Source organism: Magnolia sinica, chromosome 6 (genome assembly GCF_029962835.1).
Source record: "Magnolia sinica isolate HGM2019 chromosome 6, MsV1, whole genome shotgun sequence".
NCBI classification, from domain to species: Eukaryota; Viridiplantae; Streptophyta; class Magnoliopsida; order Magnoliales; family Magnoliaceae; genus Magnolia; species Magnolia sinica.
Genome location: NC_080578.1, coordinates 105377582 through 105402808, shown reverse-complemented (window position 1 = coordinate 105402808; position 25227 = coordinate 105377582). Strand labels below are relative to the sequence as shown.

At 39.0% G+C, this 25227-nt stretch overlaps 1 protein-coding gene across 3 annotated transcripts; it reads right to left on the bottom strand.

Annotated features, from left to right (window-relative positions):
- Window positions 1-2633: 2633 nt before the first annotated feature.
- On the bottom strand, window positions 2634-12590 carry LOC131249438 (histidinol dehydrogenase, chloroplastic-like). Of its 3 annotated transcripts, none has more exons than XM_058250248.1 (10): window positions 12100-12590; window positions 11528-11667; window positions 6210-6331; window positions 6050-6102; window positions 5857-5929; window positions 3547-3648; window positions 3357-3458; window positions 3176-3247; window positions 3023-3085; window positions 2634-2916 (listed from the first exon to the last, which is right to left on the bottom strand). In XM_058250248.1, the coding sequence occupies exons 2-10, from the start codon at window positions 11649-11651 to the stop codon at window positions 2845-2847; spliced, it is 783 nt and encodes a 260-aa protein (XP_058106231.1). In that variant the 5' UTR covers window positions 11652-11667; window positions 12100-12590; the 3' UTR covers window positions 2634-2844. The 3 variants fall into 3 exon arrangements, 2 of the variants coding, with proteins under 2 accessions (XP_058106231.1, XP_058106232.1); XR_009172847.1 differs by having other exon boundaries at window positions 2873-2916; window positions 3176-3275; XM_058250249.1 differs by lacking the exons at window positions 2634-2916; window positions 3023-3085 and having other exon boundaries at window positions 3096-3275.
- Window positions 12591-25227: the final 12637 nt, after the last annotated feature.

The window sequence follows — 25227 nt, the reverse complement described above, 5'->3', positions numbered from 1 at the left end:
TTACACGATACAACCGATATATCCCATGCGATAACCGATATGTATCCATATCCCAAGAATGCGATACGTAACACGATACCGATATTTCGAACACTATCACTGCCTAGCTTTAACATCAAACGACGTTTCACAATGGCCATTATTCTTGCAAGACCGATGACAAAATGAGCCATCAATGCCCTAATTGTTAAAATTTTGAACATTTTCTGCCTATTATCAGCTCTGATTTGAAGAAAAGTACATTTCGACTAGGCATTGAGATCTGAGAACAATAGCAGCAAGGAGATTGCTCTTCAGCTTAGATTTATTGATGAAAGTCCAATCATTTAGCTCATTCCAGATGAACCGAATAGAATAATTGGAAGCAAGTGCATAGTGTTACTAGGATACCAAGGCAAGATATAGCTTGCTAACAGTGTTGCTAGGCAACATAATTTGTGTATGGACAACCAGATAGATCTGGCATATGCTGTAATCACAGCCTAGGAATAGATGATCATGGTTTTCTCAAAGTCTTTTACAGAACTTGCATTGCCGTTTTGTTCAGATCCTGAACTAGGCTAACATGTTGGCTACTGAGCTATACTTAGTTTGCAATAAATGGACATCTAAGAGGTCAACGAGTGCTTGGAATGTGCCATTTCACCAGACAAAACTTGTCCATCGAACCTTGGGATGTGCTTTCTAGTGACGTTTTATGCTAATGACAGAAGAATTACCAACTTAACAATAGTCCAGCAAGATTCCAAGTTGGGGATAAAATTCTTCCTTTGGAAAAAACATTGTATTAAGTAAAACATGTGCTTGGTGGTGAAAACTGAGAGATGCAGAAGATTTTCTGTGTATTTGAGACAACCCAATGGGGTTGAATATATAGAGATTACAACCATCTATACAAGGAAAGTAGTAAACGTAGAATCCCCTACCTATAGAAACAAGATATACAAGGTAACAAGATATACAAGGTATGTGAGGTGTCTAACATCCCCCCTCAAACTAATGCTGGTCATCGACAAGTAATAGTTTGCCAACAAGAAATGAGTGACATGCAGACGTGAGGGATTTGGTGAGAATGTCAGCAATCCAATCATGGGATGCCACATGTGGAAAAGAAATGAGCCCAGACTGAAATTTCTCACGAATAAAGTGACAGTCAACTTTAATATGCTTCGTTCGTTCATGAAAAACTAGGTTAGAGGCGATCTGAATGGCACTGAGATTATCGACATGGAGTGGAGTAGGATTCTGTAGAGGAATGCTCAAGTCTGAAATAAGTCCACGTAACCAGACAAGCTCACTACACGCAGCGGACATCGCCCGATACTTGGCTTCTATACTCGATTTGGAAACAGTGGCCTGCTTCTTACACTTCCAAGAGATGAGAGAAGTGCTGAGAAAAACACAGTAGCCAGTGGTAGATCTTCGCGTGAGAGCGCATCCGGCCCAATCAACATTCAAATAAGCATGAAGGTCTAGAGTCGCCGTGGAGGAGAAGAACAGAGATCGATCTAGAGTTCCACGAAGGTACCGTAGGATGCGCAACACCACAGTCATATGAAGAGTTCGAGGAGCAGAAACAAACTGACTGACGACTTGGACAGCGTAGGTAATATCAGGGCGAGTCATAGTTAAGTAAACCAGACTCCCAACCAGACGGCGGTATAAATCGGGCTGTGCAAGTAGATCACCATCATCACGACCATAGTGAACTTTAAGTTCTAAAGGAGTCTGAACCATCTTCTGATCCGTCAATGATGCTAAGGTGAGAAGATCCTTAGTATATTTACGCTGGCTGACCAGAATCCCACGGTTGGAACGTGAAAATTCAAGTCCAAGAAAATATGTTAGATGGCCGAGGTCTTTCATCTTGAATGATAATTGCAGAACTTCCTTTAAAGCCAAAATGCCAGTAGCATCGTTACCAGTCAGTAGGAGGTCATCAACATAAACCAGAATAATAACAATGCCGTGAGCAGTGGTGCGCAAAAATAAGGATGGGTCATGACCACTTTGAGTAAAGCCATCACCCGTAACCACATTGTGAAAGCGTTGGAACCATGCCCGCGGTGCATGTTTGAGGCCGTACAGGACTTTCTTTAGGCGACATACCTTATTGTCAGGAATTAAAGAGCCAGGAGGAGATTTCAAATATACGGTTTCTTGGAGGTCTCCATGAAGAAAGGCAATTTTCACATCCATCTGAGAGAGTGGCCATGAGCGAACAGAAGATATAGCCAGAAGAGTACGAACAGTTTTCATCTTGGCCACAGGCTAGCCCACTCGAGCCCGGTGTGAAAATGCCCCTATATTAATCAACCCCGGTGAGGAATCTCGAACACAAGACCTCCCACTCTGATACCTCTTTGTTACAGGACAACTAACCATTTACTCTAAAAGCTCAAATTGATAGAGCGTAGCAAATCAATCCATTTATCTCATAGCCCAGGCCCCACATCTCATGGGTTAGGTCCTCAGCCGAACCCCCCTCGTGGGCCCCACATCACATGGGTACCGCCTCACACAAGCCACTCACCCCAAGTGTGTCCCCGCATCCCACGGGCTACCCCACTCGAGCCCAGTGTAAAAATGTCTTTACATTACCTAGCCTAGCCAGTTTAAGGTATCAAGGGCTTTTTTTTGTCAATATCATGCATGATATGGGCGGAAGGTGGCTGGTCTCAGACTCAAGCTAGACTTGTGCCCAAGCTGTGCGTAATTGTCACAGGCTACGCTACGGCATGAGTTTACTTTGCAGGCCAGACAGGAACGGACCTCGGCCCAGCCCGAACCCGGCCCATTGACGGTCCTACTTAGCATGTACACAGATGCATAAGAACGAATAATTTATGAATACAAGCAATGGAAAACTAGTACCTTAGGACAAGATGCAGTCCCCCAAGCCATGGCTGAGATGGCCTACAGAGTGGGAGGAAAAAGAAGTTATTACTAAAGGTAGCATTTGGCCACAGAAAAATACAATATTCACTTCAATCCATATTAAAAGATTGCAAAGCTTTCAGACCTGAGCTCCCCCAGCTTTGAGTATATGTGTCACGCCCGCTTTCTTGGCACAATACAGTACCTCCTATGAATGAATAAGGAGGTGTTTTTTTCAGAAGCAGGGCCAATGGCAATGTTCTAATAAGTTATGAGGTCTCTCACAAAACAAAAATACCTTGCAGATACTACCATCACGACTCGAGGGAGTTGCAAGAACAACGGTTTTGCACCCAGCAATCCGTGCAGGCTAGTGCATAGAAGAAACCAAATGTCACCTAAGATCATCAACGGTCATAGAACATTACAGTATGCTGAAACAGCAGGGCTAGAAAGCTAACTAAATAAGACCAACATACCACTGCTAGCATCAAAGCCGTCGAAGGTAAAACTGCCGTCCCTCCCGGAACATAAAGACCCACAGAAGCAATGTACCTTGCTACCCTTTTGCATGTAACAACCTAGTCGGATACATAGCAGGCAACCTCATGCTACGCTAGGCTACAAAGATAAGACAACCAAATGAACCATGCCTAACTAATTACTTACTTTGATATTCTCAACAGTTTGCTCGGGAGCCTTTTGTGCAGCATAAAATGCATATATATTGTCGTACACCACATTGAAAGCTTCTCTCACAGCTGAATCAAGCTGCAGTTTGGAAAAAGGAAGAAACGATTGAATATCTTGCACGCAGTAGACAATTCATGAAATTGCACCTGTTTAATCTCATCACAAAAGTAATAGACATATAAATTCAAAAAAAGTTTTACTCGGTGTTGTCAATTATCAAGCATGCAAAGAGAGAAGCTTAAAAGTAATATGAAAATGTGCCATGCCCGTTGTGTTAATACTACGCAAAGAAGAATACTATTTATTACTAAGGGATATGAGCAACAACCCCACCCCGGAGAGAGAGGAGGAGGAGGAAACAGTGTGTGGCTGATCCAAACTATTTCCCAAGGGAGATGAATTCTAAGGGGAGAGAGGCAGAGGGAAAGATGGGGATTACAGGTAAGTATGTGCTACATGCACAACGATAGAGAAGGAAACGTTACGTGAGCCATCCTCATTGTTTCCCTTTCTATGGCCCACTTGAGTCCCTAATCCACCTAATTTTTCTGACGTCCTAAAATGAGCAGACACAGCAAATTTATGTAGTGGATGTCACGCATTCATCAGGGTGGGCACCCATAGAGCCTACATCAGAGTCTTCCTAATTAGATACATAATGCTAGCTAAACGAGGGGAGAGTCAGTGCAGGCAACACACATTAAAAGAAGTGAAAGGAAGCGGGTGGTAAAATCTATGTCGTCCCTTGTGTGGTAAATCTCAACCGTTCTCTGCCAGGCAACTATGTTTTAGGACGAATGTACCCTCTCTTAACCATTGTTGTGAAGACTAATTGCATGCGCAAAAATGTCCAAAGCTATTGGCATTATGTATATTAGAGATAAAGGAAGTTCTTGGGTTACTATTTCTAACAATACCCTCACCATGAAAATTTTAGAACAACCGAATCTATGGAGAGAACTGTTCCTATGGAGGTATTTTGTAATTTTGTTCAAGTGTTGACTCATTCATCTGCACAGAAAAGCATAGGTAGGGAGCAGTACTATGGATATCTTTCTTATCATGCCACACAATCCCCATGGCGCAAGTCTCACAAGCCCCAAAATGGGGTTGATCCACTCATATGATGGGCGACACATGTACATTGAACGGCACTATTGTCATTTTCTAACCACCCATTCATGTCATACACATATGACCCAAATGCTGAGTTATTTGGCCTGATTTTCTAGCTAGATCATGTCCACTGTGGACCCCACATGATCAATGGCCCAAATTTCACGCATATGCCATGTGCCATAGTTGCATGTGTGCATGAGGCACCCCTCCATCTCACTGGCGTCTTTAGGGTCCCATTTACACTCCCCCAAGTGCAGTGCACAAGCCATTCACTAGTTTATTTCAAAGGAGCTTCCTAATCCAGTAGTCTCTAAAGTCTAGAACCTAAAAAAGATATCCAAGAACTGCTGATAGATAATACTAACTACAAAGATGATGAAAATGGGGAAGCTCAATACACACAACAGCTTTAAACAAAGCTATCAGTGTTGAACCTGCCAAAATATCTGCAACATACCAAACCATCATGAAATATGTATTACGGCTTTTAAATAAAGCATTGTAAATAGGACTAACTAGCATACCACTAAAAATGACTTTATGGAGAACTATGGAGAAGGGCTAGACTACTGTACAGTTTTGCACCATAAAAAAATGAAGGTCACTCACTCCCTCATGTAGCAGCGATACAACCACATGGTGCTCTGTTCAGGGAAGTTAGCACACATCCATAGCTAAGGAAGTTAGTTTTTTAAATAAATATGTAGCTGGTATTCTCATGGTGTGTTGTAAAGGCCGTCACATAAAAAGGCAACGGTGGCAAGTGTTACACGTTAAGAGATCGTAACGGCCATGACAGCCGTTATGGAAAAAACGAATTGTAACCACCATTAACGGCCCATTAGGCCCCCTCTAAAGGCCGTAACAACCTCGTAACGGTTTGTTATAGGACAGATATAGGTTTTTCGGATTTTTTTTTTTCAACGTTATGGGGCAGAGAAAGGTTTTTCGAGGGTTTTTCCAATTAAAAAAAAAATTTTAAGGGCTGTAAAGGCCGTTACAGGGGCCATAACAGTGGTTACAACCCATATTGTAAACGTAATGGTGGCGACCATTATGGCCACGATTACCGTTACGGAATACGTTGGGTATTCTATAGAAACAACAGTCACATCAAATGTGAAGCATATATTGCTGTAAAATAAATTACAGTGGAAAGTGGCCCACCTTTGGATCCGGAAGATCGGCAACATTTTCTACTACTTTATCCAGTATAACTTTGTCAAAGCGTGCAGTATAACTACATAAAACAACATAGATCTTAAATTATAATCAATGACCATAATGATACAAGAAGGAACAATGACCCTGAAAGCATTGAAATATGCATAATATAAGGAAATATCAAAGAAGCGCCAACTCTATAACCGCAGCATCGCCTCTACTGTGGACATCATCAACAATCGGATTTACCTGATAAAAAATACGTGCAACAATCCATCAAGACCTTATCAACTCTAACGGGACTATAAAGGGACAAACTGCATGCATTCTAAACTAAAGGGGAAAAAAATACTCACAACACTGAAAATTGAAGAGAAATCAATACGAGGACGAGCCCTGAGGCCATCAACCTCGACCAGACTGAGCTCTGATAGTCTATAAGACTTCATTGAACACCGGATAGGGTTACCCTCTGATCCTGTAACAATTGCCAATGGAAGGGAAAAGATCACAAAAAGAAAGATTTTCTTTTTCTTTTTCCTCTTTCTTTTTTATTTTTCTTGAGGTCATTGCCTTGCAGGAGGGGCCCACCTTTTTTTGTGATACAATCTGTCAATCACGCAAACCACTCCATGGTGGTCCGCGTTGTAAAATCTCCCCCACCAGATGATCCTTACTGTCTGATAGGTTGTCATTTTAACATTAACTCTAGACAATTATTTTATCCTTTTTAACTGTCCCTTTGCAAGCCACTTAACAAAGTACAGATCCTCCATTAACTGGCCCATGGGAAAGAATGTGGGACATGGTTATCTATCGATTGGGTCCACCAGAAGAACAATCCAGATAATCTAAAGTTCAGACTCACAAGTATGGCTACTAAGATTAGAGTATGCATTTTCTCTTCCTTTTCAAAAAATAATCAGATTCATTTGATCCAATGGTTCAACCAATGAATAGGTTGCCTCAATGTAGAAGACCGGTTCCTTAGGGCCTGTTTGGTTTTCCAATTACAACAGTGAATAGTTGTAAATGAGTAATCATTATTTACTCATGTATTTGTGTGGTTACATCACTTACATTTGACTGCAACGATAATTGCGCTGCATCGTTTGTTTCACCCACAAATCACTGTAGCAATGGTAGCTTTACAATGAGAAAAAGTAATAATTACAATTTACTTTATCTACTTCCTTTACAAGTGTATTTGACTCTCAATTTACAATCCATAATTCATGTTTAAACAAACACCTGGAAATATAATGATGGCTCATTTACTTTGCATTTCATAGGACATTGGAAAACCAAACAGGCCCTAAGGTACTAGTTCTAATGAATATTTTGATTCAAGAACTGACTGTTCTACACTGAATAGGCAGATTCAATTTCAACCAGCCAAATTTGCTAATGTTGGCCCCCTTCTTTTCCTCTTTTTTTTTTCTTATTACTTATTTAGTTATTTATTTTTGTTGAGAGGCAACTTGTTGATGTTGATCTTCCCTGTTAAAAATAGCTTTTCTTTTCTTTCATTTTCAAAGCTTCACACCCCCCTCCAAAAATAGAACAAGTTTTTGTTTTCCAGAAAGTTTATTATTCATAATCATAGGAACTATTTCACGCAATTGTAACAAAAATAAATAAATAAAAACAATAGTTCTGCCCTTCTAAGTAATGTTCTTAATAAATAAATCAATTTAACCCTCAATCATGGTTTTTTTTTCTCATAAACAATAGTTCTGCCCTTCTGGGTAATTCTTGATTCTTCATGTTTTGCATGAAAAAGCAAGGATTTGAACCTTGGATTTCAAAAATTGATGGTAGGTGGTCCAATTTGGGAGAAATTGGGAAAAAATCAAAATTTCTCCAAATTAGTTGCAATCTTACACTCCAAACACGAAATCAAACATGTATGAAGACTGATATATTGATCCATGAAGTTTTTGTGATTTTTCGAAAAAAAAATTAATTAAAATATAATGTTTTTTTTTCGAAATTTCATTTCTAGCAGCAATCAATTGAGTCTAATATCGCAGTATTTAAGAGTGTTTGATGAAATCATCATCACATACACTCTAATTTTGAAATTTGAGGGTAGGTGGTCCAATTTGGGGGAAAGTGGGAAAAATTCGAATTTTCCCCAAATTCTCCAAATTAGTTGCAATCTTAATTTGGAAAAATTCGAAATTTATCCAAATTAGTTGCAATCTTACTCTCCAAACACGAAATCAAACATGTATGAAGACTGATCTATTGATCCATGAAGTTTTGTGATTTTTCGAAAAAAAGAAGTTAAATTAAAATATAATGTTTTTTTGAAATTTCATTTCTAGCAGGGATCAATTGAGTCTAATATCGCAGTATTTAAGAGTGTTTGATGAAATCATCATCACATACACTCTAATTTCGAAATTTGAGGGTAGGTGGTCCAATTTGGGGGAAATTTGGGAAATTTTCAAATTCTTCCCAATTTCTCCCAAATTGGTTGCAATCTTACACTCCAAACACGAAATCAAACATGTATGATGCTTGATCTATTGATTCATGTATTTTTTCTGATTTTTCGAAAAAGAAAAATTATTTTATAATTGTTATGAATTCACTTTGAATATAGTTGCATCAGTTCAGTGAGACAGCACATAGCTTAGAACACTAAACAAAGGAAACATATTGTGTGCACTTTTTTGTGATGTTATGATTTAAAAGTGTGTATTAAGGTCTTTTTTAACAATACCTGAAGTTTCATTGAAAAATTCGACCAATTTCCTAATGATTCCCCATGTTTCCCAAAATGTGCGATATATTACCTAATACAAATGATATGTCCGGTTCAATAACCAATACGTATCTATATCCCACGGGTGCGATACCGAAATAGTAAGCATTGATTATGGTTACTAACAAGTCGATCTATCATGTTATAACACCAGTAATTTTCTTCTTTTTTTTCTTTTACAAATATCCAAGAGTTATTGATAGAAGTGGGTAGGGGCACTGTCCATCAAGGTAATAAACAAGTATCACCAACATACAATGATCTTCTCACTGCACTTTCTTTGGTTGAAACATTGGCCTGGGAGTTAGCCTCTCTAAGAACTAAGCTAAAAGATATTAAGAAGGGCCAATCACACCCCCGATTTCATTACACAAAAGCAATGCTTCCAAGGAGCCTTTGGATTTCCCTTCAATAACCAAAAGTCTATAGAGCCAAGAGTGACTTTAGTCATATACAACCCAGACTTCCTCACTTCAAATTTTGTCTGATTACAGTCTCCAATCCCAGTAAAACCTCAATAGGCAAAGATCCCACATTAAATTATGTGATGAATGATCCCCTCTACACTAGATCTCCAAGGATTCCCCAGCAACAAGGCTATCAACAAGTACCCAAATCCATGGACACCCGAGGTTCCTGGCCTAATTTAAATAGGCAGGTCCACCAACTTGGTCAGTTGGTCCTAATTAAAAATCGAGTTGGGTTCAGACCTAAGCCCACATACATGTCCAAGAGACCCATGTACATGCCACCCATGTATCGACATGGCACATGTGTGTGTGTGTGCAATTAATTTGTTCATCCAATGGGTCCAACCCTCTAAGTGCTCTTATTCAAATTGGCTATAACCCAGAGCAAAGGTCTGAAGACCCAATGGGTAACTGAACCCAGTCAAATCTGGATCCAGGACCTCAAATATGGTTCTAAGACCCCTTAAGTAGGCCAAGGTATACGTAGTCAGGAACATCGAGATCCAATTTGAGCCCGGCCCATGAATAACCCAACCATATGAGCATCGTCCACATTTGAGTTGCCAGTAATCCCATAAATTCAAAAGGTACATAAGGTGGCATTTTTGTTAGTTTCCTAGTAATCATATCATCAGCTCGATAGAACATACATTTCTCCCAAAAATTTTGTAGCATTACCCAATAAGTTTAAACTTAAAATAAAAAATAAATAAATAAATAAAAATAAGAAGAAAAAATTTTCAATAAGTTTAATTCCACAATAGTTAGTGCAGCTACGTATGTCTCCTTCGTCCTTGTAAATAGGTACCACAGTACATTTCCTCAAGTCTTCTAACATTTTTTTCAATATTACAGTCTTGTTGAACAACTTTCTCATACAAAATTGACCGCCATCTCCAGCAGTGGGAGCAAGGTCTTCCGTAACAGTAACAGTGACCATGACGGCCACCACCGTTACCTTTGCGATACATGGTGTAACAGTCGTTACGGAGGCCATAACGCTATTAGCCTATTACAGTCTCTTTTTTAATCTTTAAAAAATCTAAAAAACCTATATTGGCCCTATAATGGACCATTACATGCTTTATGGGGGCCGTAACAGGCTTTACAGGGTTTTTTTACGGCCATTACAGCTTTTACGACCCCATAACATATAACGGTTGCCGCTATTACCTTTACATAAAGGCCTTTACGGCCCCACAATGGCCTTTACGGCAAACCATGGGTGGGAGTTTTGCACTCTCATTGCCAATCTCAAGCCCGGATGGAGGAGAGTTGCATCGGGTTGGTGAGCAGAGTCAAACTTTGGCCACAACTTTTTGAATCGTTTGAAATGACATGCAGAGTCTAAATTATAGATGGGAGCTATTTCATACTATGGCATATTACAATAGTTCATAAGCTTATAGCTAACGCTTTTTCGAAAATATGTTTGGTGTGACGGACTTTCCCTTGCCTATGGGGCTGCTTGCATTATGCAACCGTTCATGTCGCATGCATCTAACCTAATTTAAAACATCCAAATCATGGGATCTGATCGAGATAGGAAATCATCCCAAAAATAAATTTGATTGAAAGATCCTAACCTCTAACTTGTGGACATTTCATTTATTAAATCTGGACCGTTGAGTTGTTTCATTTTAACCACTAATGATATCCACCAACAGAGCTGAAATTTGGACTGTTTGATTTGAGCAGTTACATGTATACCTAGCAAATACATAAAGAGGTTTGCTCGAATGCATCTCAACATATAACAATGGGAAACATCGGGACGTGGGTGGAGGTTGTAAGAAAAGATTTGATGACCTATGGTCTAACTGAAGTTATGGCCCTTGATAGAGTGGAATGGCAAGAAAGTAGTCATGTAGCCAAGCCCAATTAGCTGGGATAAGGCTTAGATGATGATGATGACGACAAATGAGGACTCTAGCTGTTGGATTTGGGCCTTTTAGAATGACACAAACCATTTATTTGATAGGGCTCCCTTTGGATGGGGAATGCCCAAAAAAAAAAAAAATCTCAGATGGAATATTTCAACCCATTGACTATGAAAGAATATGATGATCATTAATGTTCAAAGCATGAGAGCTAAATTATAAGGGTTGAAATAATCTAATTGAGAGCTTTTATTTGTTGACTTTCCACCATACAAAGTAAGACCCATCATATAAATGGATCATTGGAAAATGACCCAGATTCAACGACTAAAGTCCTGACGTCTGTATTGCAATACATCTAGATGTATTCGACCAAACCTCATACATAAAAATCCCTTAAAATAATGAATGAGCATTATATCAGCCACAGCAGCTCAAAAAAAATTCAGATCCTGGTCGTTATGAAACGTGCTATCTGTATTTCAATATCTTGCACTCCACTGAGGATTTTGACCAAAACAAACCATGAAAGGAAAGAAGAAAGAATATACCCGAAGATAAATGATATAACCTGCGGCTGACACTTTTTGGGGTACCAACTATTTGGAAATGTCGGATTGCATATGTGTCAGGAATGTGAGTCTTCCTAGCAAACGACACGAATGGAACGTCCATCCAACGCTCTTAAATCCTGCATCTCCGATCCAATAAATACATAAAACAAAACATAAGTACATAAGCAGAAAGCAAATAAAAGAGAAAGAGAACAAAAATCTAAGCCAATCTTGATTAAGTCGCACACCCATTTTCTCCGTTTTGGGAATTCAAGTAGTACAAAAGCATACCGATTCAATGCCCAAAAAGAAGATTGTATGTAAATATCTGCTTAGGTTTTCAGTTTGTAGAAGCAAGGCAAGTGGTTCCATTATCCAAAATCGGCCCCTTCAAAACCTTGACTGGAAGATCCAACCCATCCATCCAATCTTCAGCATTTTTTTTCGATTGAATCATTAGAAGCTCTAAATACAAAAATATTCTTGAAGAAGATTTTGCAGATAAAGCACAAATAGCCTTGGCACTAGTCCCTGAAAACTCTTCCATAACCAGATTCTGAAGGACTTACAGAGTCATTGGCATTTATCTTAATCCGGCCAAATGGAGGTTTGGCCCATGATGGATGTTAGAGAATAAATGCGTCAGTTCATTTGTGTAATGGGCCTCTCATTGTGGACCCAAGCCCAATCCAGTTATCTAATTTTTTATTTAATAAAAGAGAGGGAGAGGATGTGAACCCAAACTCTCACGTCCGTCTCCTCTCCTCCATCTCTCTCATGCACTCTCTCCTCCTCTTATCCTTCTTTCTCCTCTCCTCTCATTGTCACCTGCTACACCATCATGCGTCCGGACTAACCAATCACTACCCATTGTTTTAAATATCGACGATATTGGCCGATATATCCCACGATATATCTTGTATCCCACCAATGCGATACGAAATGCACAAGTAGTGCAATATATCTCACATATTATCTAGTGAGCATTTTCGAATTTCGATGCTCTTATTTTATGTAATTCATGTTAAATTAGTGTCAAATTGTTACAAATTCATGATTTTTCATGCAGAGCATGAAAAATCATGGATTGGGAGCTTTGATTTTGAGATTTGGAGGAGATGGGCTGAGTTGTGAAAATTTGAAAAAAAAATTATATATATATATATATATAAAATCAAAATTTTCCAATTTCTAGTAAATCGTCTACAATCTGTGTTCAAACATCACATTAAAAATGTTTGTAACCTAATCTAGTGATTCTTCTTTTGCTTTTGAATGTATTGCTTGTGTTTTCACACGTCTTCTTAGATTTATAAATTATATGAATAGATATTGAATATACTTGCATCAATTCAATTAGACAACGCATAGATTAGGACCCCATACAAAGAAAACCTATTATGTGTACTTGTTTTTTGTGATGTTTTGATTTATAAGTGTATATTGATGTCTTTTTTAACAATCACCGAGGTTTCATTGAAAAATTCAACCAATTTCCCAATGTTTCCCCATGTTTCCAACAACAAAGATACATTACACGATACAACCGATATATCCCATGCGATAACCGATATGTATCCATATCCCAAGAATGCGATACGTAACACGATACCGATATTTCGAACACTATCACTGCCTAGCTTTAACATCAAACGACGTTTCATAATGGCCATTATTCTTGCAAGACCGATGACAAAATGAGCCATCAATGCCCTAATTGTTAAAATTTTGAACATTTTCTGCCTATTATCAGCTCTGATTTGAAGAAAAGTACATTTCGACTAGGCATTGAGATCTGAGAACAATAGCAGCAAGGAGATTGCTCTTCAGCTTAGATTTATTGATGAAAGTCCAATCATTTAGCTCATTCCAGATGAACCGAATAGAATAATTGGAAGCAAGTGCATAGTGTTACTAGGATACCAAGGCAAGATATAGCTTGCTAACAGTGTTGCTAGGCAACATAATTTGTGTATGGACAACCAGATAGATCTGGCATATGCTGTAATCACAGCCTAGGAATAGATGATCATGGTTTTCTCAAAGTCTTTTACAGAACTTGCATTGCCGTTTTGTTCAGATCCTGAACTAGGCTAACATGTTGGCTACTGAGCTATACTTAGTTTGCAATAAATGGACATCTAAGAGGTCAACGAGTGCTTGGAATGTGCCATTTCACCAGACAAAACTTGTCCATCGAACCTTGGGATGTGCTTTCTAGTGACGTTCTATGCTAATGACAGAAGAATTACCAACTTAACAATAGTCCAGCAAGATTCCAAGTTGGGGATAAAATTCTTCCTTTGGAAAAAACATTGTATTAAGTAAAACATGTGCTTGGTGGTGAAAACTGAGAGATGCAGAAGATTTTCTGTGTATTTGAGACAACCCAATGGGGTTGAATATATAGAGATTACAACCATCTATACAAGGAAAGTAGTACACGTAGAATCCCCTACCTATAGAAACAAGATATACAAGGTAACAAGATATACAAGGTATGTGAGGTGTCTAACATCCCCCCTCAAACTAATGCTGGTCATCGACAAGTAATAGTTTGCCAACAAGAAATGAGTGACATGCAGACGTGAGGGATTTGGTGAGAATGTCAGCAATCCAATCATGGGATGCCACATGTGGAAAAGAAATGAGCCCAGACTGAAATTTCTCACGAATAAAGTGACAGTCAACTTTAATATGCTTCGTTCGTTCATGAAAAACTAGGTTAGAGGCGATCTGAATGGCACTGAGATTATCGACATGGAGTGGAGTAGGATTCTGTAGAGGAATGCTCAAGTCTGAAATAAGTCCACGTAACCAGACAAGCTCACTACACGCAGCGGACATCGCCCGATACTTGGCTTCTGTACTCGATTTGGAAACAGTGGCCTGCTTCTTACACTTCCAAGAGATGAGAGAAGTGCTGAGAAAAACACAGTAGCCAGTGGTAGATCTTCGCGTGAGAGCGCATCCGGCCCAATCAACATTCAAATAAGCATGAAGGTCTAGAGTCGCCGTGGAGGAGAAGAACAGAGATCGATCTAGAGTTCCACGAAGGTACCGTAGGATGCGCAACACCACAGTCATATGAAGAGTTCGAGGAGCAGAAACAAACTGACTGACGACTTGGATAGCGTAGGTAATATCAGGGCGAGTCATAGTTAAGTAAACCAGACTCCCAACCAGACGGCGGTATAAATCGGGCTGTGCAAGTAGATCACCATCATCACGACCATAGTGAACTTTAAGTTCTAAAGGAGTCTGAACCATCTTCTGATCCGTCAATGATGCTAAGGTGAGAAGATCCTTAGTATATTTACGCTGGCTGACCAGAATCCCACGGTTGGAACGTGAAAATTCAAGTCCAAGAAAATATGTTAGATGGCCGAGGTCTTTCATCTTGAATGATAATTGCAGAACTTCCTTTAAAGTCGAAATGCCAGTAGCATCGTTACCAGTCAGTAGGAGGTCATCAACATAAACCAGAATAATAACAATGCCGTGAGCAGTGGTGCGCAAAAATAAGGATGGGTCATGACCACTTTGAGTAAAGCCATCACCCGTAACCACATTGTGAAAGCGTTGGAACCATGCCCGCGGTGCATGTTTGAGGCCATACAGGACTTTCTTTAGGCGACATACCTTATTGTCAGGAATTAAAGAGCCAGGAGGAGATTTCAAATATACGGTTTCTTGGAGGTCTCCATGAAGAAAGGCAATTTTCACATCCATCTGAGAGAGTGGCCATGAGCGAACAGAAGATATAGCCAGAAGAGTACGAACAGTTTTCATCTTGGCCACAGGAGCGAAAGTCTCATCGTAATCAATTCCGTATTCCTGTTTGTATCCCTGAGCAACAAGTCAAGCCTTGTATCGATCCAATGATCCATCAGACTTGAGCTTTACAAAATAAATCCATTTGCTACCAATTAGCTGTTGGTTAGCGGGTCGAGGGACAATCTCCCACGTATGGTTATCATCCAATGCTGCAAGTTCTTCTGCCATAGCCTTCTTCCAACAATCATGAGTGGCTGCCTGAGAATATGAAGTAGGAATAGAAACAGTATCCAGAGTAGCATTCATGGCAGACATAGAGCATATCAAGCGATCAGGCGCTCGATGTTCACGAGCAGAACGACGTATCGAGGTAGGTTCAGGATCCGCAACAGGTACAGTAGGTTTGGGTTGAGTAATAGGTGGTGGATCTGTACGTGGTCGACGTGAGTATACCTGCAATGGACGAGGGAGAGTACTCTTCTTCAGTGGATGAGCGAGCAACAGTTTGTTGCTTCTTCGAACTCCAGGAGACAAGGTTCCGGCCAAGATAAATAAGATAAGCACTGGTGGAAGAATAATCGTCTTTATTACCAGCCCAATCCACATCGGAAAAGGCATGAAGAGAATCAGAGAAGCCATGAAGAGTGAGGGGAGAATCACGATAGAGAAGGAGCCCCTTGTTTAGTGTGCCACACAAATAGCGTAAGATACGCTTAATAAGGACCCAATGCTCAGTGGTAGGATGATGCATAAATTGGGCCATTCGATTAATAGCAAAAGAAATGTCTGGGCGTGTTAAGGAAAGATACTGCAGGCTGCCAACTGCTACACGATATGGTGTGGGGTCGCAGAGAGGTGTGCCTGAGGTTAGGGAGATGGATACTGAGCTGGTTGGTAAAGGAGTGAGAACAGGTTTTGCATCATCCATATTGGTTCGTTTGAGTAGGTCTTGAATGTATCGTCTTTGGGAGAGCAGAATGCCAAGACGGTGAGGGACAACTTCAACTCCAAGAAAGTAAGAGAGTGGACCAAGATTTTTTAGAGAAAATCTTTGAGCCAGACAGTGAACAAACTGTGGAAACATGAGCATCATTGCTGCTAGTTAGGATAATATCATCAACATACACAAGAAGATACAAGACATGGTTGCTGCTGCGAAGAACAAAGAGAGATGTATCTGAGTGTGAGTTCTTGAAACCAGAAGTGAGCAGAAACTGACGCAACTCGTGATACCAAGCTCGGGGAGCTTGTTTGAGGCCATAGATGGCTTTATGGAGTTTACAGACATAGGAAGGATGATCAGAGTCTACAAAACCTGGTGGTTGAGCCATAAATACATTTTCAGAGAGCCTGCCTTGAAGAAACGCATTATTGACATCCAATTGGCGAAGAGACCAGCCATTACTTACTGCGATACTAAGCACAAGTCTCACTGTGGTAGGCTTGACAACTGGACTGAAAGTTTCATGGTAGTCCACACCCGGTCTTTGATGAAAGCCCTTGGCTACAAGGCGAGCTTTGTACCTGTCAATAGAACCATCAGAGTTTCTTTTAAGATGGAAAATCCATTTGCAACCAACCAGATTAGAAATGTCTTCCGGGGGAACTAGTTCCCAAGTTCCATTACGAACAAGTGCATCATACTCTTCGGACATAGCTTGACGCCAATTGTGATCTTTGAGAGCTTGGGAGATGGATGTAGGAGCAGTATTTTGGGACGTTGGTTTGTGGGTATGAAGGTTGAGTTTCTGAATTGGTTTGGTGATGTTATTCTTGGCTCGGGTAGTCATGCGGTGTTGAGTGGGAGGTGGGATGGGGATGTGTGGTTCGGTGGTTGTAAGTGAATGTTGAGGAGATGGTTGGCGGGCAGAGGAAGCTTGTTGTGGGAACGGGGCAGCTGGTTGTGAAGTAGTCTCGGGCAGAAGCAGTCCTTGAGAGCTAGTTGCAGATGGAGTGTGGGCTGCCTGCTGGGATGATGTAGGAGTGGAGACAGTAAGGACAGGAGGAATCCGAGTAGATATGGTAGAGGAAATGGGACGTGGAAGAGGGGTGTGCAGTGAGGTGTATGGAAAGATTGATTCAACAAACTGAACATGGCGAGAAACATAAATTTTGGAGGTGGATGGGTCAAGGCAGAGATAAGCACTCTGAGATAAAGAGTACCCAAGAAACACAAATGGTTTGGAGCGTGGATTAAGTTTGTGTGAGGTATATGGGCGTAGCCAAGGATAACACAAACAGCCAAAAACTTTTAGTCTAGAGTAATTAGGATTTTTGTGAAAAATTAATTCAAAGGGGAAGGACAGATTGAGAGTGGTGGTTGGAAGCCTGTTAATGAGGTAGACAGCAGTAGCAAAGGCATGAGGCCAGAAGGTGATTGGAAGTGAAGCGTGAGAGAGTAGGGTGAGGCCAGTTTCAACGATATGGCGGTGTCTCCTTTCAGAGTAGCCATTGTGTTCAGGTGTATATGGTGGAGTAGTGAAGTGGGAAATGCCATGGAGGGAGAGATAATCTTTGAGGACCATATATTCGCCTCCATTATCAGAGTAGAGAGTGATAATTTTTTTAGAGAAATAATTTTCCACAATGGCTTTGAAATGTTTGAAAACTTCTTGAACTTCAGATTTTTTTTTGAGGGGGTATAACCAAATGTATTTTGTGAAGTGATCAACAAAAATAACATAATATTTGAAACCATCTTGTGACAAAATAGGAGAAGTCCATACATCAGAAAAAATTATTTCAAGAGGATTTGTAGAGTGGAGAGATGAAATGGAGAAAGGAAGCTTATGACTTTTATTGCTAAGATAAGCATTACATGAGAATTCTTTTGGTAAAGGTGTAGAAAAATCTAACTGATAATTAGACATAATGTGTTTTAAAATGGGAAAAGCGGGATGGCCTAAGCGATGATGCCAATTTGATGATGTGGTTTTGACATGAGAGAAGGCTAGAATTGGGGAAGAGGCGGGTTGTGCAGCTGGCCACTCATACACTCCATCCTTAGTGTTGCCTGTCAAAAGGATTGCCCTCGTATGAAGATCCTTCACATGAAAAGAAGAGGGTAAAAATTCAACAGAGACATTATTAGAGATGCAAAATTGAGAGATAGAAATTAAGTTCTTTTTCATAGTTGGCACACAAAGAACATCATCCAAGGTAAAAGTGGTGGTTGATGATGGAAGAGAAGCAGAACCAGTGTGAGAGATGAGTAAACCTGTACCATCACCAATCATAACATCATCTGATCCAGTGTATGGTGCATGAAGAGACAGGTTGTTTAAGTTGGTAGTGACATGATGAGAGGCTCCACTGTCTAGCAGCCATGATGGATTATTGGTGGTGGTATTGGCAGCATAGTGAGCCCGTGGCTGCCAAGAGGTGGAAGAGGTAGCTGGTGGTGTAGCACTTGTAGTGGATGATTGTATTGGTACAAGCTGGAAGGATGGACATCGCTTGGCAGTGTGACCTTGAATGCCACAGATTTGGCAAAACCCCTGGTATGGACGAGGTGGAGGTCGGTTGGTGCGAGGTGGAGTTCCTGGGTTGGTGGCCATAGGAGGGCGGGCAGGGTAGGTTGCAGGTGGACGCCAACCTGTGTTACCTGGAGAGTATGAGTGGTTGGGACGCCAGTTGGTGTTGGTGTTGGTCCTATGTGGCCTCCAGTTGGTGTTCATAGGATTGTTCCTGTTTGTGGGATTAGCAGTAATAGGAAGATTTATTTCAGATTTTGTGTTGGCTGAGAGAGAGGCTTCAAAGGATAAGAGTTTCTCATGGAGTTCATCAAATGATATAGAGGTGTCACGGGCTTGAACAGCACGGACAAGTTCTTTGTACTCATCACCTAGTCCATCCAAGATCTTCTCTGTAAGGTCTTCTTCCTCCATTGGGGCGCCTAGGATGGCCAATTCATCTGTACGTGCTTTGACAGAGTGCAGAAAATCAGTTACTATCATAGTGCCTTTACTGGGATTTTTGAGAAGATTTTTGACTTGTTTGATGCGACCACGAGATGGTTTGGCATAGGTATTTGCTAGAATAGTCCATGCTTCACAAGAGGTTTTGGCACGAGCAATGAATGAGATGATTGTGGGTGAGAGAGAGCCAATGAGAGCATTCAAAATCAATTGATCTTGGCGAATCCAGAGGGTGTAGGCAAGATTTAGTGTGGCAACATTGTTTGTTGTTAGAGTTTTGGGTGGACAAGGTTTGGATCCATCAATGTATCCAAGGAGATCATAGCCAATGAAGAGTGTTTCAAATTGGATTTTCCATGAGAGATAGTTGGAGGAGGTAAGTTTGAGAGGAGCTTGTGCAGCTGTGTTGATTGTGAGGAGTTGAGATTCATTGGTGATGGGTAGAATGGGTGTACCATTTGGAGTAGTCATGACGGTATGGGAAAGGGGGAAAGGGAGAGAAAAAAATTTAGCAGCAGTGAAGGAGGAGCTGCTCTGATACCATGAAGAGATTGATAAATGTGTGAACTCACCATTTTCATTAAAGAAACAAATCGTATAAATAATACATTGAATCAAAACAGAAAGCAATAACTATATCCTATATTTCAGCAATATTCAAGCTGACATATTCTTAAGGAATACTAACAGAAAAATATTTGGAGGACTACATTCAAAAATACAATTGCAGTTGGAACTGCTGAAGCTGTTATACACCAGAATTGTTGACTACTTCTATAGAGGGTGGTTTCTCACATGCCTTGAGGATGCGCTTAACCCGAAAATCAAGCAAGCTGCTGCACTCATCAGGTAGGGCATGCTTAAGTTGAATACATACGGTGCTTGTCAACATGAGCTGTATGGATGGGAGAGGCTTATCTAATTAGAGCTAACAATTTCAGCTATTGCAAGCCCAATGACACCATACTTTGGTTTTTTAAGTGTGTTTCCTTGTAGTACTCTATGTCTACATGCTAATGCTATGTAACAGTTTGTTTTGAAAACTTTAAATGGACAGATAGCTTTTTTTTTTTTTTTAGTATTGTGCTTTTATGAATGGATTAAAATGAATGAATGAATGACTATACACAAGTTTATGAATAGGTTAAAATAAATGTTTTAGCCTCAATTGTTGAAAACTGATGTTAAAAAGTGAATTTAGCCTCAGTTAATGCCAACAAAGGCTAAATCCATCTTTAGTCTCAGTTTTGCCTCAATTACCTAAATTGAGAGTACAACTCCCGTGGCTAAAGGCTTTAGCCTCGGTTGTTGAGAACCGAGGTTAAAAATAGTTTTAGCTTCGGTTGGAGGCAATTGAGGCTAAATTTGGATTTAGTCTCAGTTGGAAACAATGGAGGCTAAAATTTTGATTTAACCTCATTTCGAGAAAATTGAAGCTAAAAAGGTTTTTTTTAGCTTCACTTGAAGAATTGATGCTATAAAAGTCATTTTAGCCTCGGTTGCTAAAACTGAGGATAAGCCTTTAGCCACGGGGGTTTCAACCTCGGTTCGGATAACTAAGGAAAAACTGAGGCTAAAGGCGTTAGCCTCAGTTTTTTACCTTTTTAGCCACAGTTTTGAACCAAGGCTAAAGCCCCTTTTTCTTGTAATTTGTTACATTTTTTTTCAATAAAATTAGTTAATTTTTCAGTACTTTTAGTAAAAATAATATAAGTAACAATATTAAATCAGTTTCGTTGCTTTCTTTACATTTACTCTTAATCATTACCTTATATTATTTAGGTTGAGTTTAGTTGCACCAAATATCAATATTGTTCAAATTTATTATTAATCAGTCTAATTTGGTCCAAAATATCATGAAATTGGTGCAACTAAGCACGACCTTGATTAAAAATCTAGAAGTGGCATATAGCATACGCTACACGCTATGTAGCTTATGCTTCACGCTTCAGAGGGGTGAACGCTACTCTACACGCGATTCGCTATTTAAAACACTGATCTTTAATCACGTAAATCACATTTTTAAATCAGCCCCCCATATCACTCAAAAATAGTAAATTAATATCCATGATTTAGACACTTAAATCTGTAAATAAACAATCCAAAAATCAGAACATGTTGGGCCTATGGTGGGCTATGGGTCTATGTCTTGTTGAGCCATACAATGATCTTGGATGGGCCGTGACCTGCATCAATAGTGCTTTTTTTTCTTTTTCTTTCTTTCTTTCTCTCTTTTTTTTTTTTTTACCCCATACAGATCAAAATTGTTTTGCATTTACACAGTTGCTCCTTGTAAATTCTAAAAGAGATTTTCCAATGTCTTCAATGAACTTGGCAAGGGCATACTATTAGATTTACTTTTCTTTTCTTTCTTCTTTTTTTGGTTCTTTTTTTTGTTTGTTTTTTTGTTTTATTGTTTTATTGTTTTTTTGTTTTGTTTTTTTGTTTTTTTTTTGTTTTTTTTTGTTTTTTTATCTCTCCCTTATGAAGATATGGAATATGATTCAACTTTAACAGCACATCAAACGGGAAACACAGTTGTTTCCCTTTCAATAGTTTCTTTAGGTTGCTGAAACTAATGTTTGGCTGTCTTTATCAGCAAAAAGCATGTGATTAAGCATATAAACACTTGTATAAAGATATTCGGATGTATGCATGCATGTATATTCACACAGTCTATACACATGCATGCTTACATACAATTGCACATCCAGGCATATATTTGCTTATGCATCCTATACATGTGTTATAGATTCAGCTTTGCACATTAAAAGCCTTGCTCATCAAAATATGAGTCTATGACACTGAATCGTGAGTCACTGGACTGAATACGCGCCCGCGCACACGCACACACAAGCAAACTGGATTGAATATTTTAAATTTTGTTATCTTTTTATGTTGCTTTTTCTTCCTATTATTGAGTTTTTATCTCAATTAAAAAAATTACTTATGTGGTTTCTGGGATTTGAGATGGAAAAGTAGAGATAGCCTGCTGATTTAACACAGAATTTGTCTTCTATGTAATGTGTTAAAAAAGAGAAAAAGGTTTTAAAAGTGGAAAAGTACTTTTTTTCATGCTTTAATATTATTTCTGATATATAATATTATATTTGTTACTGTAATATTGCTATATTGTGATTTTAACTAGTTTATTTACCCGAATTATTGTTTTAAAGAAATCTTTTCTATCTTTTTCCAAACTGATATATCTCTACACGTAACATAGGAGCAAACAGACGTATTTGCCCACACAATTAGTTTCAAGAGAGTTGTACCCTTTGACACTTAACATGACATTAAAAGGGGTTCCCAATAAAATTCCAGTGGTGTGCTCAACCTGAGATTTATATCCCTCTAACTTTTTGTATCAAGCCCTAAAATGATCTGTAAAAATTGATGAACGGCATGAAATATATACATCATGTGGGGCCCACAAAGCACCGAACACCAGCCACCGGGCTAGCGGCAGAGGGAGTAGCCAGTCCGTTTCCTTCATTTTCCTATCTTTCGGGACGCGGATTAGCTACTGACAGGTTGAGTACTGAGACTCACTGCTGAAGTGACATCAGCAAGTTCTGTGGGGCCCACCATGATGTGTGTTGTATCCACACCATCCGTACATTTTGAGAGATCATTTTAGGGAATGATCCAAAGAGTGAGGTAGATCCAAGGCTGGAGTGAACCCCACCACAGAAAACAGTGGGGAGAGTGACGCCCACCGTTGAAACCTTCCGAAGGTCCACAATGATGTTTATTTGAGATCCAACCTATTCAGGTGTTAATGCAGATATGAAAGAAGGGAAAACACAAATATCAACTTGATCGAAAACTTTTGTAGCCCTTAGAACTTTTTTATGGTGGGCGTCACTCTCCCCATTATTTTTGTGGTGGGGTCCACTAGAGATTTGTATGTAATGCCCCGGATTTCGTAACCCGAGTTTAGTACTCATTTTCCAAAATCCCGAGTATTAACTTTCAAGGATAGCCTACATTTCACAGTAAATAAATTTTTTAAATATAATTGAGCAATCGCAACAGAAGTAAAATAAATCACAAATCACAATAGAGAAAAATGTCCAAGTATACACTTAAATATTCAAATGGTTGCCCATAGGGCTTATACAAACCAATGACTCAAAAATCAAATAAAATAACTAAAAAGAAAAAAGAAAAAATTTTAGAATAAAAAGTCTCAAGATTATCCAGTTCTCCATGCTCCACATCAATATCGACTTATGCATCATTTACGTAACTTACACCAACTGAATATGGTTTGATAGTGTCAATGGATATCCCAGTAAGGTATACCCTCCAAGATTATCAAGCATCATAATAGTCAACAATGGAATTCAAATAACTCAAGAGAATATAATATCCAACGTAAACTTTACAAGTTAAATACAAAAGTATACAATTTATGTTTCATAAGTGACATATAGGAAGATGCCACCCGTAATTCAGAAGAAGATACAACTCACATTTTTAAATAACAATTTAAGAAAATATAATATCTAGATTATAATTCACCACTCACAATTATAACATCAACTACATATCCACCCAAAATTCAAAGTATAACATAAGGAAATACAATCCACAAAAATAAGAGAAACAATTATAACATTCAAACTACAATTTAATGTATAACATAAGAAGATATAATCCACTTCTCACACAATATTCAATCGCCAACTTAAATTTGATTAATGAATGAATGCATGAATGCAATCAGCTTGGGGATGCACATCCAACTGAACAAATAAATGGACCTTTCAAATAGTTGGTCCATTCATGCAAGATACAGGGTCTTTCAAACAGTCGACCCATGCAAAAAGGGTCGTTCGAACAGTACACTGGTCTTTCAAACAATTAACCAGGCACCCGATAACGCCCACGTGCCATATATGCATGATTAACCCAACTATTATTAGTCCAATTTACAAACAACACATCAGAAAAGCTCAAAGGTCGCTATGGGGGGCATGCACAACCCAGCAAAGGCCGACAGATCGGATATAGTGTCACATTCCACCATCCTTAGCTCATGAGACTTAAACAAATAAGATTCTAACACATTCACACAATTATAAGTAGTGATGGTAAAATATAGAATGCAAGACAGTCCATTTACAAGAACCTCTACGACTAGTGGCCACTCATGATTCGACACATAGAAATTACTATCAAAGGTTTAAATATACTTCCAACAACAAGAGTCCTTCCAATAGGCCACATTAGCATTAAGTCCTTCAAGGACACAACAAAATAATATAATTCACGAACCACATTAGCACAAATAATCCACGAGATGGTAAGTTTACGACATCGTAACATTTATTTCATTTACAACCGGCCACTAGTTAGAGGAATCCCTAATATAATATCCATCAACATATAATACTATATTTTCAATACAATCCATTAACACAAGCAAATGATAAACTAAATCACAATTAACTCATTCTTCTAATTACAAACAATTATCATTTAAATCAACTTTCAAATGTATCAACCATATGTAAATAAGATTGTTTGTTTAACTAGATTAGAGAGTTAATTTCTATACTAAGAAGTATCTCGATTGTACCATATGGACAATAATTCAAATTTCATTCTACAATTATTTAAAAACATGGTAGAATTAAATCACTACCAAAAAAATGGGAAAAGTGTAGGGATTATGGGAATTTTTAGCTACTGATATAAACCGTAGCTATATTACTACAGATTTACACTTTGACTAAATAATCGTATCAACTGTGGCAAAGGCACATCTGTTAGAAGTTCTATGGGGCCACCACAAATTTTGTTTAATCTAAGCCGTCCATCCATTTTTAAATTTATTTTAATGCATTATCCCCAAAAATTAGATAAATTGAAATCTCAAGTGGACCACACCATAGGAAACAATAGAGATTAAGTGCCTTTTGTTGATTTCTGGTGTGGTCCATGTGAGCCTTCTATTTCCTCCTTTTTTGAGATAAAGCTCTAAAAAATTATTTT

Excerpts from the sequence above, each read along its gene's own strand:
- LOC131249438 (XM_058250248.1), bottom strand. The coding sequence starts at position 11,651 with ATGGACGTTCCATTCGTGTCGTTTGCTAGGAAGACTCACATTCCTGAC. Across the intron at positions 3,649-5,856 it reads CCGATCTTCCGGATCCAAAG|CTTGATTCAGCTGTGAGAGA; the intron begins GTGGGCCACTTT and ends TCCAAACTGCAG. Across the intron at positions 3,248-3,356 it reads CGGCTTTGATGCTAGCAGTG|CCTGCACGGATTGCTGGGTG; the intron begins GTATGTTGGTCT and ends TCTATGCACTAG.